Raw genomic sequence first — 17,096 nt, 5'->3', positions numbered from 1 at the left:
GAACATAATTCCGCGATGCTGTTAGACATAATGACAGCTTGCACTAAATATATTCTTTTGCAAGAGAGAGAGATAAAAACAGAACTGAGGACATAAACGCACCGTGGCATGCTTGAGCTGATCCCTGAGCATCTCCACTTCCTCTCGGAGCTCACGAATGATGCGGGCATTGGGATCTTCATTGACTACGGCGTGGTTGATGATGCGCTTGGCCCGGTCTGCGTACCTCAGGGTTGAGAGGGTCTCCTCGTAGTTGTCGGCTGCTGGGCTGATGGCAGCCACCATCACAGTGCGACTGTTGCCTCCCAGGTTGTCCTGGAAGCAAGAGAAGCATGCAGTGCCATCTATGCACGCTACTGCGATAAGCTGTGGCATCTTTAGCGCATAACTATTTATCACCAAGTGAGATGAAGCAGGCGTCACAACTCTAAGGCGATTACGTCTCTCTTCGTACAGTAAACTCTCGTTATAACGAAACCACCAGGACAGGAAATGGACTTTGTTCCAAGCAGTATGGCGTTAAAAGCAGAAAGGCTCTAAAAGAGCCATTTTGGTGCAGGACACTCACTACAACAGTGTGGGAGTACGTGGAACATGTATCAGAGCAAAGCCGCACTCTATAGTCGTGGCGTGACAGAGGTGAAATTCTGTTGATGCCCGTAAGCAAATGCCTCATCTGCTGGCTACCCTCACGTGGTACGGTTAGGTTGAAGGAGATGTGGCCACATGGCAGAGTACCCTTTGTAGCACTATCTTCCACTCTGGGTTGGTTACTGAGAAAAGCAAAGGGTCATCGTGCATGCTGTACTGAGCAGCCCCATGCAGATTTCGCACTTTGTATTTCCCACTGTGCATCTTGTATTAAGCTTTGTCCGGCGCCACTGCACCGTGGATAATCCGGTATGAAATGCATGCAGTGTGGTTGAAACCACGAGAAAGCTTGAATAAAGCAATTTCGTTACAATGAGAATATACTGCATTTTCATTTTAAAAATAAGAAAATACGCTTTCATTGGTTCTGGACGACAGTGTATCAGAGCTTTCATGATTTGGCCCTCCCACACAAACAACCACAGGCTTACTGTATGGTATGTGTATGTGTATGGTATGGTATGTGTATGTGTATGGTATACTACAGTCCATAGGAAAGCTATCTTATACAGAAATCAAGAATTATGCAACAAGCTCCAGAGAACTGGGCCCACGAACCACCATACCTACTGATGTTGCTGGCACAGTATTTGCACAGTACTCGTTTACATTCAACTGGTGATGGCATTTCACCGGCTAACAAATGTTAAAGGTCATCGCTCAATTCAAGACCACTTTTGTTTGATGTGCTCACGCATGTGTAAAACAAAGAAGCAGAACATGAAAGATAAGGAATAGAATAATGACTATGAATACCAGGGCGTCTCAGTGATAATTGCTTCCTGAACGACTGTTGGGTACGGTGTCACGTGTGCACTGTTTTAATTTTTGCCAGTGTTTGTTTTTCAGCAGCTTATCAGAGTTATCATTCCTCAGCCTGGCGCAAGATGCACTGCCCACCATATCAAAAATTTCTTGAACATTGTATCCAATTCTATAGCAAAAGAGAGTTGTCTGATTACACTGTGCATGCCATGCAAATAGTGTTGTACATTCTCTAATATACATAAGCGCCAGCAATTGCTCTGTAATGTACGATGAGACATGTATAAATAGCAGACGAACTTGATCCAATAATTGAAGTCTGACGAGTGACAACTTTGCTCTCTGGTATCATTCTGATTCAAGCGTTGCTTGTCTCTCTAGGCGCAAGTTTTCCCAATAAAGAGTTAGACTCTTTCTTAACCCAAACTTTTGGCGGTGTTTGATTTTGCATTGTCACTTCGCCGAGACAATACGTAAGAATTAGTGAATATTATGCGTTATGCAAAGTGCACTCTTTGTCAATAAAGAGATGAGTGAAATACCTTCAGGAGCCAGGTGAGAACAGAGTCCCGGTAGGGTACAAAGGAATCCTTCGCTTTACCCGAGGACTGGTCGGCTAACTTGGAAATGACTAATCCCAATGTTGTCAGGGACCTGAAAAGAATAATTTGCTAAGTTTAAGGGTGCAGACAAGACATCTAAGAATCTGACCACTTCACATCACAAAGAGGCTGCGGTTTACTGAACACGATTTTCGATTGCTGATGTCACAGCCCCAACATAGTGTGTGCAGCAGAAAGGCGATTTGCACTAAAAGTCATTGCTTATGTGCGCGTAATGAAGATTTGTTCCACAAACCACAAGACCAAAGTACAAGCTGACTGAAAAAGTTTTCGGAAATTGCAAAGAAAGTTTGATTTACTCCTGACCTCGCCAACGAAGTCTGGAATTAAGGTCAGCAGTATGACGTTTGCACAGAGAAGCATTCCCCCCTAGGGGAAAGGGGGGTGAAAGCAACATAATTTTTATGGATTTTGTTTTCTTTTTAATGAGCTGAAACACCTGTGCCATTTACGCAGATCTTACACCAAGGTAAGCCAAGAAAACATGTTAACACCAATGCTGCAGTAAAATTTTAGAGCCCGACTTACTTGTTGATATTGGAACCTTCTTTTAGACGATCGCCAATGGCACCAGTTTTGACCGCCCGTTCGCTGCCGGCCAAATCTACTAGACTCATTTTGGACACTTTCTCTCCAGTGACCTGCAACAGCGCATGGAGTGCTCAACGTGCAGCACGCAACTGAATTCGGTGGCTCCAAGACCACTGAACAGAACAAGGAGCAAGTCTTACCCCAGAGGCATTATCCCTGATTAAACAAGTCAGGGTAATATTGAATACTGCGTGGGAGCGACTGGATTCGCTGTTCATGTTAGTTGCTGCAACCGTTCGAGACTTGTTGCCTTCTGTCATTAGGTTATTAATTTCCTGCAATTTGAGAAACGGAGCACAGTGTTAGCAAATGTTAACTACAGCAAACACAGAAAGCTTGGGACAATTTAGTAGCATGCAGTACCATTGCAGAGAACTATTTTGCAGCAGAGTTTCGATTACAACAACTGACGCTCAGTTTGGAAATTTAGAGTCACCTTACTGAAATGAGCATCAGAGCCCAATCTTGATCTAACAAGCACGGATATAACGATTTATCGGGTGTAACGAATGTAATGAAGAAGACGTGCCTCGTGTTTTCTGTAGCAGCTCGAAGACGATGACCCGTGCTGTGATTGCAAGAGAGCTCTGGCAGTTCGCTGCTGCTAGACTAATTATCGCCTTTAAGTCTCACTATACAAACTAAATATAAAAGAAATCTGTTGTTAGTATATAAGCCTGCATGCTTATTACTAATATCAAATATAATAAAGGCACTTTTGCATCAGATGCATCTCCATTACATCATTGTCGTCATTTATTATAGGCTTAAAAGCTCCAGTTAGGCCTTACACAAGGGGAGAGCAAGAAATACAAGGAACTGTCCTAAAATGAGAAGCTTGAGAATGACACAGGCAAAACGTTAAAACAGAAAAGGTTACAACACAGGATACCGAAAACAACATACAGCATAACGAAGTTCGTCCATATTTTTATGTGCAGCTTATAATCACACCGCATGCTGGTAGTACATTTTAGAACCAAGAGAAAAGAACGGTAGTGTCTTGTAGCGGGACTGTCGGAACACCCACCTCATAGGAGGACACTGCTAATGTTGAAAGACCATCAACATACGGACCAAGAATGTTGTGTTCCCGAACTTTTAGATGTTGTTTCCCACTGAAATGAGAGGCACACACAAAACATCTATTACTGTATTTCTAAAATATTTACGAGAAGGCTTTTTGCATATTATTAGTTAATAAGGTAAAGGAATCGTTTTGATCTATGAGAATAAGGCACACGCATGGGCAATGCTGATCTCCATTAGTGAAAGAATCTACAGAGGCACAGTGGCATCAGCAATGCAAAAGCTTCCTGCACACAATTACAACTCTCAAGGTAATTCTCAGAATAATAATGTGAGACTCATAAAGAGCTCTTTGACTACCAGTGGGACACACAAAAAAAAATCTGTTTAATAATTTGAAGGTTGAACCGAACAAAGTCCTTGAAGTGTATAGCACCTGCTAAGATTTTCTAACACAGTTACAATTACATGGCAGGTTAAATTAGTAAAGAAATTAACTACTCCCCTTTCACTGACAGCAGGGTAGCTGGCTAGTGCAATCAAACTACAGGTTGACCTTCCTTTTCACATACACCACCAGGAAATTATTGTCAAAGACACGCAATAGCTGATGCTAGACCTGTTGTTGCTACTGCTGCTAGAGACAGTTATTGGTTTCCTCTATCGGTTAATGCTACGAAGCATGCGAGTGCAGCGATGTCGCACTGCCTCTAGGATTGGCTCACATTACAAACCACATTAATGTCCTTGTGAGGACACAATACATGCATTAGTATCAGGATCGGCCTGCGAGTCACCACTTTCGATAACACTTGGTCTCGGAGACCGGCCCGGCTTTCATTACACTGTCAGTGGGATCAGCCCAGCTCACTGGCCAGACAGTTGATCAGAAGAGGGGGGGGGGGAGGGGAAGAGCCAAAAAAGAAAAAAGGCTTCAAATACGAATTTATTCAAAATAGGAAGAGTACACAGGAAATACTGCATAAAACATCTGGATCCCTAGCTCAAGGCTTTTTTTCGGAACCATGCTAGTTCGTGCTCACAATCACAGCTAGCTTTAATAAACATTCTCTCCTCTGTTTCGCTTTTGGCAGCTTCACTAGCCAATGGATTGATGAGTAGCCCAACGCCAATAACGCTTACCCCCTGGGGTCTAATAGGTCGTGAACCCTCTCGTTGTAGATCTCCATGTAGGACACCTCCACCTTATAGCTGACGCTGGGGTCCGCGCAGCAGGCGATGCGCTCAAACAGGGAGTCGCATAGCCGCGGTATCACCCCCTTGTTGTCTGCGGTCCCCATCATGGTGTAGCTTTTGCCGGAGCCTGGAAGTGACACCATCAAAAGGAAATATGATTCGGTAAGGTGTAGATTTGAGTGAGTTGGCTTTACGTTGTGACGACCAGCGCGTGATGCGAGACGAAAAACACGCAAGGAGATGAAGACGGGCGCCAACCTCTAACTACCTTTATTGATAGTCAATCGTGCAGTAATGTAAATGCCTCATGTACTGACGTCACGCATAAAGAAACAAAGTTAAAAGCAATTCAGCAAGAAGGAACACAAGAAACAAATACAACTAAGCAACAATGTCATGAGGAAATGGCCTGCCCTAAGAAAAGTGCCCGTTCTACTCGCCTTGTATGTTTTTTGTACGGTGTCATGGTACTGGTCATCACAGTTAATGAGAATTAAATTAAATAGGGGATATGTGGAATTCCGTAAGCAGGCTTTCCCAACACAGCTAACTTGCCCTAACCACGTTCCATCGAGTAGCACTGTTAAAAATGCGTTTTCAAAGGTTGGTTGGTGCGAGGAAAGTAAGTCAGCAGGAATGTTGTCGGCAGCCTGCATGTTGACACCTTAATTATGCTTCCAACCCGAGGTCCGCCATCATGGTCAGGTCAAACGAAGTGTGTGGGAAAGCCTGTTTAAGGGGTTTCACAGATGCCCCCCATTCTGACAGGACAATAAAGCACAAAACTCGTAGAAATTTATGACTAGGTTTTGATGCAAGATTTAAAGGGGCACTGAAATGCCTTTTGAACACAGTAGGAAAACATTCCCTATATGTAGATGATGTGGGCCAAATGTTATTTTGATACATGCAGCAGAGAGACCGCAATCTCGTATAACAGATCACTTGTTCTTTCCTGGAGTTTTCCAAACTCTCATTCATTTTTTTTTTTTCGGTTTTTGCGACGTCAGTGGTCACGTTACAAAGGATGTGACAGCCCATGAACAGCAGCCTCTGGGCGATCATTTATAACTAGTGCATTACGCGCAAGCAAAAGCTCACACATGCATGCACACACCACTTCAGATCTAGGAGATGGGGAGGTAGCAGTGGTCGACACATCCTACCCATTCTAGATATGATAGCAACGTCAGCGCCACTGCTGTTTCTAAAATGTGTTAGGTTTTGTTATTTTTACTGTCAGGATGTTATTGTTACAAAATAACCTGAAGAAAACATGAGAAATGGGAGGGGTGAGGGGGTGAAGAGGTAAGAAAGCACAGAAACATTTATTTTTTTGCTATTTATTGATCCCATTGCTGCATCACTGCCCTTTTCTTGATATCGTTACCATAGCTTTTGTTCTATTGTGTATTCTTACCACGTACACTATTCTTGATGCTGATATGTTTGCCGTTCTCCTTTATACTGTTTCCTGTAAGTCCTGAGGAGGAAATCAAGAGTTTGATGGAACCCTGTCTGGTTGGCAGGAGACTCTGTAAGCGGTTGAAAGTTGGATGCTGACCCTAAAGATTAGAAATAAATAAACATTTCCTATGCACAAGGCTCTCGTGCAGGAGCTGAAACGTCTTCTTATTTTCAATCGTTATTGTCGGCGTCCAACTTTCTACAACTTACAAAGCCCTGACGGTAAATAAAATAAATAAATAAATAAACAGATGCATCATTCACAATCATCAAGTTTACAACCGTGTCCTCCAGCCCTCCCCCTTTCTGACCCACAAGAGTGGACAGCAACGTTGCCCTTCAACTGAAGTCCAGGAGTCCAGGCCTATATTCACATACACCTGAGGAAGAGTGTTAGGTTCCATATGCAATAAAAACAAACTCTCCTTAGAACAACCAGCTAGGTTCGACGACACTGATGCATAGCACTGGAAGGATACAGGAGGCATTCCACAATTTCGCTGTCAAAAAAAACAAAACTAATGTGGCACATGATGAAAACAAGACGACGCACCTGTCTGCCCGTAGGCAAAAATACAGGCGTTGTACCCTTGGAAGGCATTGTCCAGGATGTCTGTCCCTAGGCAGGTGTAGACATGCTCCTGGGTGGCAAAGTGTGTGTCTGCTTCATCGAATGACCAGAAGCAGTGGTCGAAGGCAAACGTCTGCAATGAAAAGGCAATGCATCCAAACATAAGAAACGGTTCACCATTATGAAAGGAAGTCTGTGCTCAAGGCCATAACTCTCATACGGCGTTCATAAACTAACAATTCAGCCTCTATACAATATAGAGAACTTGATCTTTGTAAATTGTTTATTGTAACCTTAAAGAAAAAAAAAAAGCCGTCAGCAATTTGATATCAAACATGCTCTTAAGTGGGAGCCAAAACAAGAAGCCCCACTCACACTTAGAATTCTTTGATACGGTTTAATCAAACAGTGAAATCAGTTCTACAATGATATTTGATACATTATATAAATTGTTGAATGGCACTGACAGGTAGATCACAATGTGCCAAGGGGTCTTACAGTCTTAAATTACACGAGGCTGAAAATGAGGACGACAGTCACTGTTTCACCAGGTTCACTGTGCTTGGGCCCTCTGCTTTCCGACAACCCTAGCCAGAATGTACCGGTAATGCCAGCTAACATGAAACAAGTAAAAAGAATATCAAGGGCTTCGAGTGCAAGTGGGTGAGACCACTTACATGTTGTTAGTAACTCCCCCCAAAAAAGTCCCAAGTACTTCTTGTGTTCTTATTTGTTCAGTACCATAAGGATTATTTAAATACCTCTCTAATTATTAACTTTATGGCCACAATGACAAACAAGGTTTGTAGAGCACAACTAAAACTATCACTTAGGTTTGTTTGCAACGTTTTATTGGTTCCATAGCTCTTTTCTAAGTGTTCTTTCTCTCTCTCTCTCTCTCTCTCTCTCTCTCTCTCTCTCTCTCTCTCTCTCTCTCTCTCTCTCTCTCTCTCTCTCTCTCTCTCCATGCATCAAAGAAAGCCCTTGGAACCTTTAAAAAGCAGTTGCCCTCCATTGCTTGTGCTCTAAGGCTGTCACTTAAATGCAGAAAAAAAATTCAAGACATAGTGTATCACAAATGAAATTGAGCTCTTCAAACAACATTGCAGCCATAAGTTAAGAAATACTGGAGACTTTTTCTACAGGATGCTAACAACATATAGGCAAGCTTCATCCACCCAACAGGTATCACTTAAATTTTTAAAGCTTCCTCCATGTTAGCTGGCACATTCATGAATTGTAGTGATTACACTGGAGGCAGACACCTACTAAAACAGCACAGATGCTAATACATGTGTGTTGTGTCCAAACAAGATGGAAGTTCATATAAAGATGCAGGCTTGAGGTCACCAACAGTTGTTGAGCTAAGAACGCCATTCCATAAAAGCAGATGCTGCCCTGACAAAGACGAGACCTCTCGTCGAACTTCACTGACATTCCTTGTTAAATCACTGTCGCTCATGTTTGTTGTGTGTACTTATACAATAAGCATGGTCTAGCTAAGTTAAACAAAACTGACCCATGCAGGATATATGCAGAACAATGACTGCAAGACAGGAAGTAAGGTTATTGAAAATGACAAGTTCACAGAGTGTAGCTCACCTTTGGATGTTTCCGCCTATGCCAGCAGCAGTTGGAAATGGAAGCAAGGAGTTGGAAAATGGGACAAAAGAGAAAGAAGTGTCAGGTTAGCAGCACTGAGAGGTCTCTAAACGGACTATGTGTGTGCCTACCCTGACAAGTTGTATGCTAGCAAAGCTGGATTCAGACGACAGACACGATCGCGGGAGAATCAGCCATGTGACACGTTATGTACATCAGGGCCAGCTAATGTAAGGATTCCTGTTGCTCGATTCTATTCTTGTCTTATCATCCACCGGTCACGGCCAGCCGATCATGGTGATAACAATGCGCTGCTTGGACCACTGACGAAGCGTGAAAAAGAACAGCTAAGGAATATGATAATTACATTATCCTTACCCTGATCATTTCACAGCTAGCATTCAACTAGATAGATGCTAGATTCAGCACAGCTAGCTAGATGCTATACTGCAGCCCAATAAATAACCAGGCATAAATTATGTTAATAATTTCAAGCTTCATGCTGTAGGTATGGTTCACTATTAAACAGAACAGCTATTACTAAATAGAATAATATAACTGCGACATCTCAACTTTACCAGGAAATGATGCTGGTATGGTGCATTAGGCAGGCACACTAACATGAGAGATATTCTGCATGTTCTAATGGCCTGTAGACATTGTAATCAGGTGTAATTGATGGCAGCATAATAATTAGGTGTTCCCTTAAAAGTGGACCATACTGAAAATCACAACTATCTTCACACAAATTAGATGAACAAAGCCTCATAGATATGTCTAAAACCATAACTGTCCAATCAGAGTATAAGTCCGAAGCACTTCTGCTCAAGAGCATAGAACATTGCTCAAGTTGTCGAAGGAACTTGTCTCCAACGGTTGCAAATTTTATACCCAAATGAAGCACAGATCTAATCTTTTGCACACAAATTGCCATGCCTGAGGCTTCCTTACTTAAACTCCTCTACTTACAAATTCAATCAGAATTTGCAACTTCCAACCGTTTCTAACTTGTAAGGAAAGAGAGGGTGTGACTTCTAAAACGCACTGCAGTAAATGTGAATAAAAAAACACACAACCCACAGGCATTGACCAAACTAGTTCCAGATGACGAGAATCAATTTTATGCTGCTCCTGACGCAGACAAGAGCACGAGCCAACAATGGCACAGAAAGGAAATGACATTCACGCTGTTTGCACGCTCTGGTGCTTCAATAATGGCCCAAACCAATTCACATTCGACCTGCCTGTCAGGTGGGGTTGAAAAAAAAAGAAATCACAGGGCTTGCTTTTGTGTTCCCCCAAGCACAACAACCTGCAAGATCAGACACGGCATCACAATAACCTAAACAAAGATAAAAGCAACACCGCCACACACGCATCCCTCCCCTCTATCCCACCCCACCGCCCAACTTGTTTTCTCTGCTGGATGCAGTCTTTCCGCTCTGGTGCCCGCGCACAATGGTCAGTGTCAATGGCGACAGCAACAACGCAGGCGCATTTGGAACTGAACGGGATAATGCGGGAGCTGCACAAGACCGGGCAAAGGACAGAACGGGACTCACCCTTCACCCTTGTTGCTGTTGTAGAGGATCGTCTGGCCCTCGGTCATCTCGACGACGCATTGTGCCCCTAGTTCCACCTCTGCAAGAGACAAGATGCAGAACCGTCTTGCATTAGGAATGTACGCAACAGTGGTAGGTGCGCACCGAAGGCGAGATGCAGCCCCAACGTTAGTGAAAAGACATTGCAGCACTGACACGTGTTAAGAACAAAAGAAGCGAAAACTTCTTGTTCTTCACAATGGCACTGTCTAACACTACCAGTGTCAGATCTAGTACATGTATGCAAATATCCAAGAAAATTGACGGGAGGGGGGCCACAGCGGTAGCTAAACAGGTACCACGATAGCTCAAATGGCAAAGCTTCACAAGCATAATGTGGGAGGTGTGGGCCTGAATCCTGCCGGTGACAAGCTGTCTTTTCATTCACTTTGATTCCCCTTTTCTACATTTCAATTAAAACCAGAGTTAATTTTTCTTATGCTTTCCTTGGCTTCATTCTGTTGGCTTAATATAATTGTTACACGTGGTTCCAGACAGCTGCACGTGCGCAGGTAGCATGCAGTGTCACTGACACTATTATTGGAGTACTTTAGCATACTGTTAGGCTCATCATCAAATCAAAAGGAAATTTTATTACATAATAATATGAAAAGTGTGTGCAAGGATATTTGGTCCATCGCCTAAAGCGGCTAGTGATGGGCCCAATACAATATATGTATTGCAATAATCAGCAGCCTTATAGAAACAAAAACAGTTCTGCGCGCTACCGATACCGCCTCCGTAACAGGTAGAACAGCAACTCTATGCTAAGATTCTGCGTTCACTTTTCTTTTTTCTCGGGTCTTGGAGGATATGTGCTAGCTGCTTGAGAACACCGTTCCTAAACCTCCCCAACAACTCTACCAAACGTCGCTAATGGGCTTCCCCGGCAGGTATCCAACCGCTCGGAGAGACCTCCCTCAGCCCCCCAGTCAAAAACAACAAACAAAGGTGTAGGAGAGACGGGGTAGATAAGGCGTTCCCGTCGCACCCGAGCACAGCAAGATCGTGACGCATCACGTAAACCGTTACGTAAGCACGTACGTGGCGGAGCCAGCACGCGCACGACGTCGGCTCCTCTCTCTCTCTCTCTCTCTCTCTCTCTCTCCCTCTCCCCGAAACGCCCTCCCACCTCCCGCGTAGCTCCGTGCGGAGGTCACGGTGCCGAGCCGAAACCGTATCGAACGCGGGTGGGCGAAATGCCGCGGGCGAAAGTCGTGAACTCTGGCGCGCGAAAAGGTGCTACAGGGGCAAAAACAACCAAAGTGCCGAACCGGTGCGGCAAAAAAAAAAAAAAAAAGAAGAAAGAAAAGAAAAACTGAGCATGCGCGTTCAAACTGTGTTTGGCGCGATGTTCGCATCAGAATCGTATACCGTCGTGGCGAGCTACCGTTTTGCTCATCCTGACGGAATAAATAAAATAAAAAACGATGAGCCCAGATGTGTACACCTTCTCGTAGCTTTGTATCTAGGGTTTCCGAAAAAAAAACGAAACGAATAGAAACCGCACTGCACCTATCCTGTGCGCCCCTTTGCGCTTCAAAACATACGTATAGTTCTCTACACTAAAAATGATTTTTTTTTATGAAACTCTATAGACCGTTTTTTCGTAGGGGCCGCCATATTGTGAACGCAGTGGCGCCGCCTATGAGCAGCGTCATACTGGCTTGGGTGAAAGCGGTCTTTTGCATGGCAGGTATACGCTCGGCGGTAGGTTCTGGCGTTTGTTTTCGCAGTCGTGTGGTCTGTTTAGTATGACGTGCGTCTTCTAGGTGGTAAGCGGTTCTGTGAGACGTGCTGAAGTGGTTTAAGGCGTCATGGCCGGAATTTCTGCTGGCGTTGAGGTGGACGGAACACGCAGCGCGATGTGTGCGCGCATATTTGAGCCTACAATCAGCCTCGGAGATCAATTGTGTATTTCTGAATGTTCCAATCACTAATGTGACCTTATTGCAGTATCATCCTCTATTTCTAAGCTACGGTTTATGAGCCATGAAACATACGCGACGATCGTAACAGCGTGGGTACCGTTCTGCTACGATGGGAGCTGTGCTGTTATACTTTGACAAGCGTTCAAACTGTTCGCTGCAGGTTTCATTGCGTGACTACTTGGTTGGATGGATGAGGTTTCCACCTATGAATAAAATAGTTTTGGCTAGTAATAGCAGCATACCTTATAGTCTGAATTAAGCTTGTCCAGCAGAGCGACTATTTACGAACTGCGCGAGCGTCCTAAGCAGTGGTAGGTGCTGGATTACAGATATCTTTGTTCTATATAGAGCATGGTCCAAGCATACGGCATCAGCGGTTATATATTTATAAACGTTGTGCGGCATAGGCCGTTTTCTCTTGCTTTTTAGAGAAAGAGGATGGTAACAGATTTTTTCATTTTTTTTTTTGCGGGTGTGTTCGTTCAGTTCTCTACGACGCGCTCACACGTATTACGGAAATCTTGCGCTGAAAAATAGCCATCGCATTCTTTTTATGCGAACCCTCTCATATATTATGGCTGTATAACGGCCAAAAGAGGCAATGCCGAAGCACACAGCTTATATATGTATCGTGCTGGCTCACCAACCGCAGTGATCGCTGTGTTGAGCAGCACCATGGGCCTCATGCAGCAAGACATATGGTAATTTGAAGCATACTAGACTTGAAATGCGTGAGACCGATGCCAGTGCATCACAAATATTTGATAAAGCCTGCCGCTCAGATGGTTCGTGGTTGCCTTAGGTTGGCCGTGCACGAGCATGCACCCTTATGTTTTATGTTTTACTCCCTACTCCAATCGATCAGACAGTGAGCTGATTTACCATTTAATGCTGGTAATGCAGAGACGCCGGCTTTCTTTGTTGAATTGAAATCGATATAAGCAAAATAGTAAACAAACACGCACCGCGACTGATAATGCGCGTACATCGCGGCTGATTATGCGCGTCACATTTTTGCGCCCCCAAGACATATTTCTGCCTACAGTATAGTTACTGATGCACCGAAAGGCTTCCCTGACGACCTTATATGAGCGAACATGGCGTAAAGTTCACAAAGTAAGGTCTAAAACATCTCGAAATCGTTCCGCAGCACGCGACAGCAATACTTTCAAGCAGCGCCGCGCCGGATCGCCCAAGCCAGAGAGGAGGAAAAACTCTCCGCGCGCCCTATCCTCCTCGCCCGATGAAACGGTCTATAAAGCATAGTTCCTGATAGACGTCGAGATTGAAAGAAGTTCGCCCAAGCCGTGACGCCACGGAAATGAGCGAACGTAACTGGCTGGCGCTTTGCTACCAATTGCAGCAATCACGGAGGAAGGAAGGGGCTCCCTCAGAAATCGTTCGGCTGCATGACCTTGCGCAGTTAAATCTCTAGCCTCAACGCGACCGTCCGGGCCACCTTTCAAATGCATGCGCGTACGTGTTATAGATGCACGCGCAAGGTGAATGAGCTATGGTGCGCACAAGGCTGGCAGGTGGGTGAAGTATCGGTGAAGGCAGAGGATGACATCGAGGCACTCTAGCGGTAGGCCACATAGTCGGACGAAATTAGGGGACGCAAGCCCTTCTTGAACGTACAGCAGGCTTGACTTTTTCTGGAACCCAGACGCCGCAAGACTCTTGCGACCCCATATATTACAAAACTCTTAAAAAATAATCGTGATTTCAGGTCACCAACGGCACGCGCGCGTGTTAGCATGACACAGCGTTTTTGACATGAAAGTAGAGGGCGCATGCCTGTTAAAGGAAGGATTTAGATTAGGGTACCCGATCCGAGCGATGGGCGACGCAAATTCAGTTCTTTTGTACGCCGGGACGGCTTACGTTCCCCCTACGCTTGGGCAACCTATCTAAAGCTCTCCAACTTAAGCTCCCAAGGGTATTGTGAAACCTTTTAGAATAGAGTGCTACGCTAAAAAAAAAAACCCTGAACAGCGTGTTATGACAACACTAGCTTTCAGAAAAGTTAGCAGTCTTTGGAGCGTATCTTCGTTTCAGAACGTTAATCGTGATCTAACCTGCATGTCTTTCTTTAAGGCTGCACTTCCATGTCGCGATCGGCATGCGCGTTATTGGCGTGACACATTTTTGGCAGGAGAGCAGCGAGCGCGGAGCTTTCAAGAAAGGAGACGCAAGCAATACAGGTGACGATCATCGTTTGGGGACGCGATACACCCCAAAGGGTGTAAAACTGATTTACACTCTAAAGAATGTGCACCCTTTGGGACGCATCTTGTCCCACAACGATAATCGTCATCTGCCTTGCCCGCAATTCCTTTCTTCTAACGCTGCGAGGCCGGTACCTTCAAGTCACGAACGTCAGGCGCGTTACCAGCGTGACAGAGCATTCTCGACAGGAGAGTAGCGAGTGCAGCGTTTTCAAGAAAGGAAGTGCAAGCAAGGCAGATGACGATTATCCTTGTGTGGCAGATATACACCCCAAATGGGGGTGTAGATTTGTTTAAGAGTGTAAGACGGACACGTGGCATATAGGGCTGTGGTGAAACACCGTGTAATAAAGAGCGTGTTAAGACACGGAGAAAAGAGGAAAGACGAACGAAGATCGAGCCCATTCTGTTTATAAGTTTGCTGATTAAAAAAAAAAACATTGTCAATGAACTGACATTAGCTGCATACTGCAGACTAAAAGTATTGGTCTTGTTAACCAGTAAACTACATAGAAGTGGGTCATTCCAGAGGACACGGTGGCACTCGCAGCAAATATCAGTAGCAACGCAAACGTCCCACTTCCTGCAGTCTATACAAAGAAAAATAAATTATGGTGTTTTACGTACCAAAACCACCATCTTATTATGAGGCACGCCGAAGTGAGGGGACTCCGGATTAACTTGAACCACGCTGTAAAATAATTTACGCCCTTAAAAGCGAAAGGCGCAAATGTGTCTATAACTCACACTCTTAGGGTGTGAGTTATAGGCACATTTACATTACATTAAAAAGCGTGTAAATATGTCTAACTCGTACTATGGATGTGAGTTATACACATTTACACTCTTTTTTACATATTTACACCCTTTTTATGGGTGTGAGTTATACATATTTACACTATTTCTCACTTTTAAGGGCGTAAATTATTTTGCAGTGCACCTGCGGTTCTTTAACGTGCACCTAAAATCTAAGTACACGGGCGTTTTCTGCATTTCGCCCCTATCGGAACGCGGCCGCCGTGGCCATCGGGATTCGATCCCGCTACCTCGTTGCTTTTAAGCAGCCGAGCATCACAACAACTAAGCTAAACCCCCCGGCGGGTCGTTATACAAAGTAATTATACTTAACGGGCCACCGGCGTCCGCGTTTAATAAACCGTATGGGGCATGCCGTGTATAAGACGTATTTGCTCTCTATTACTTAGACTAACAAAAAAAAAACCAAAGGGGGAGGTGAGGGGGGAGGGGCGAACATTGGCGATCGTCCAAGCTCGCGGCCAGTGCCAATTCTTCTAGCGTGAGCTGGACTGCGCACGCCTGGCCCTCAGACTTGGCGCCCGCAATGTTACTCGAGTCCGGCTGATCCGCGGGGCGCTCTCGGACGCTGACCAGGCCAGCGCGGCGACCTGGACAATGCAACCCGCCGTCGGGTGTCTTGCCGCTATGACGTAAGTGCGGAGCGCCCCAACCCCTTCGCCCCCCGCCAGAACGGAATGCGATGTGTCTATCCGGCGGCGGCGGCGGCGGCGGCCTTTGGAGCTTCGCCAACGGGAGAACACGTGAACCGCCGACCGCCGCTGCATTCGCTGGCAAGTCCACGTCCCCTCTACCTTGATTCACTGTATTCGCCCCCTTAATTCAGCATATGACCATGACCACGGTGTCTGGCATAGATGGGCCAACAATGGGGCTGTCCAAATGTAAGAAATTCGAGAAAAAAATCGAAGAAGCCGTTGGACATCTCACGCGCTATTCTATCGAGAGGTGTAATGTGCGGTTTTAGAGATTATACCTACATGAGGCTACGTCATATAGGCATGTAGGTTTTGGGCGGTGATTTATGCTTTTGCTGCGCGGAACGGAGACGCGCTTCGGTCGTCGATGTCGAGCCACTCCAACTGCAGGAACGTTGTGCGAAGAAAGTCGGGGATCAATCCCAACAACGTTTCGCAAATAATAATAATAATAATAATAATAATAATAATAATAATAATAATAATAATAATAATAATCGAAAGTTCTAAGAAAGTTGCACAAGCAACTATACAAGCCATCGTCACCCGGTACAACAGATCCAAACAGGAAAGCGACCCCTAAGCAGTCACAGGCCAAGACGAGACAAATTAAAGCGAGAAACGCTTAAATTAAATAAAGGACAACTGCGACGAAATTTCACTTTAGCTAATTTCGTTATGAATGAGTAGTATATATATATAGTCGAGCGCTTCTACGACGAACGCCTCTACGACGAAATCACCTGTATAACGAAGTAATCGTGTCCCGGTTCTACTGTGGGCGGTGCGGTGCGCGATCTTTACAGCGAAGTGCCCTGTATAACGAACGATTTCGGAGGCCACAAGCATTGCGCTGTAAAGGCGTTCGACTGCAAACATCATTAAAAAGCAATCTTGACGAAGCAGCAGCGCTGGTAACGAATTGTATAGTTTTCTCGTTAGAACTATACATGAGCACCTAAGCAGACGACGCGCGCACCTGGCGGTTGTCGCTATGACGCAAGTCCAAGCACGCCGCCTTATCTCGGAGGCCACGCAGAGGAGCCGCCAGCTCCAGGTCTTGCGCCAATTCGGACGAGCGGTAATGGCGGCGTTTTTTTTTTTTTTTTAAGTTTCGGTATCAAGAAACTGCTCTTTCTGCTAGCTTATCGCGACGGTTATGCTCGCGTTTGAAACGTCGAATTGTGCGCGGGGGCTCCTATATATCTATGCGCTATATTAAACGTCTTTTTACGCGGTCCGAAATCCCGTTGCAGCCAGCTTTCCACGTCATCCTTTTCAATCGTCTCTTGCGGCCGCACACCGAACTCACTCGAAGCCGCAAGA

The 17,096-nt window shown here is 45.0% G+C and overlaps 1 protein-coding gene across 4 annotated transcripts in view; it reads right to left on the bottom strand.

Annotated features, from left to right (window-relative positions):
- Khc-73 (Kinesin heavy chain 73) overlaps window positions 1-17,096 on the bottom strand; it is a 119,511-nt gene that overhangs the window by 55,878 nt on the left and 46,537 nt on the right. For all 4 annotated transcript variants that reach the window (XM_075699436.1, XM_075699438.1, XM_075699437.1 and 1 more), the window contains exons 2-10: window positions 10,059-10,137; window positions 8,497-8,512; window positions 6,877-7,027; window positions 4,803-4,983; window positions 3,661-3,748; window positions 2,771-2,905; window positions 2,568-2,680; window positions 1,959-2,070; window positions 103-315 (exon numbers count right to left, since the gene is read on the bottom strand). In XM_075699436.1, the coding sequence (XP_075555551.1) occupies window positions 103-315; window positions 1,959-2,070; window positions 2,568-2,680; window positions 2,771-2,905; window positions 3,661-3,748; window positions 4,803-4,983; window positions 6,877-7,027; window positions 8,497-8,512; window positions 10,059-10,137 (1,088 nt within the window). The remainder of the gene's footprint in view (window positions 1-102; window positions 316-1,958; window positions 2,071-2,567; window positions 2,681-2,770; window positions 2,906-3,660; window positions 3,749-4,802; window positions 4,984-6,876; window positions 7,028-8,496; window positions 8,513-10,058; window positions 10,138-17,096) is intronic.

Source organism: Dermacentor variabilis, chromosome 7 (genome assembly GCF_050947875.1).
Source record: "Dermacentor variabilis isolate Ectoservices chromosome 7, ASM5094787v1, whole genome shotgun sequence".
NCBI classification, from domain to species: Eukaryota; Metazoa; Arthropoda; class Arachnida; order Ixodida; family Ixodidae; genus Dermacentor; species Dermacentor variabilis.
Note: the sequence above shows the minus strand (reverse complement) of the source record. Positions and strands in the feature narration are given on the sequence as shown.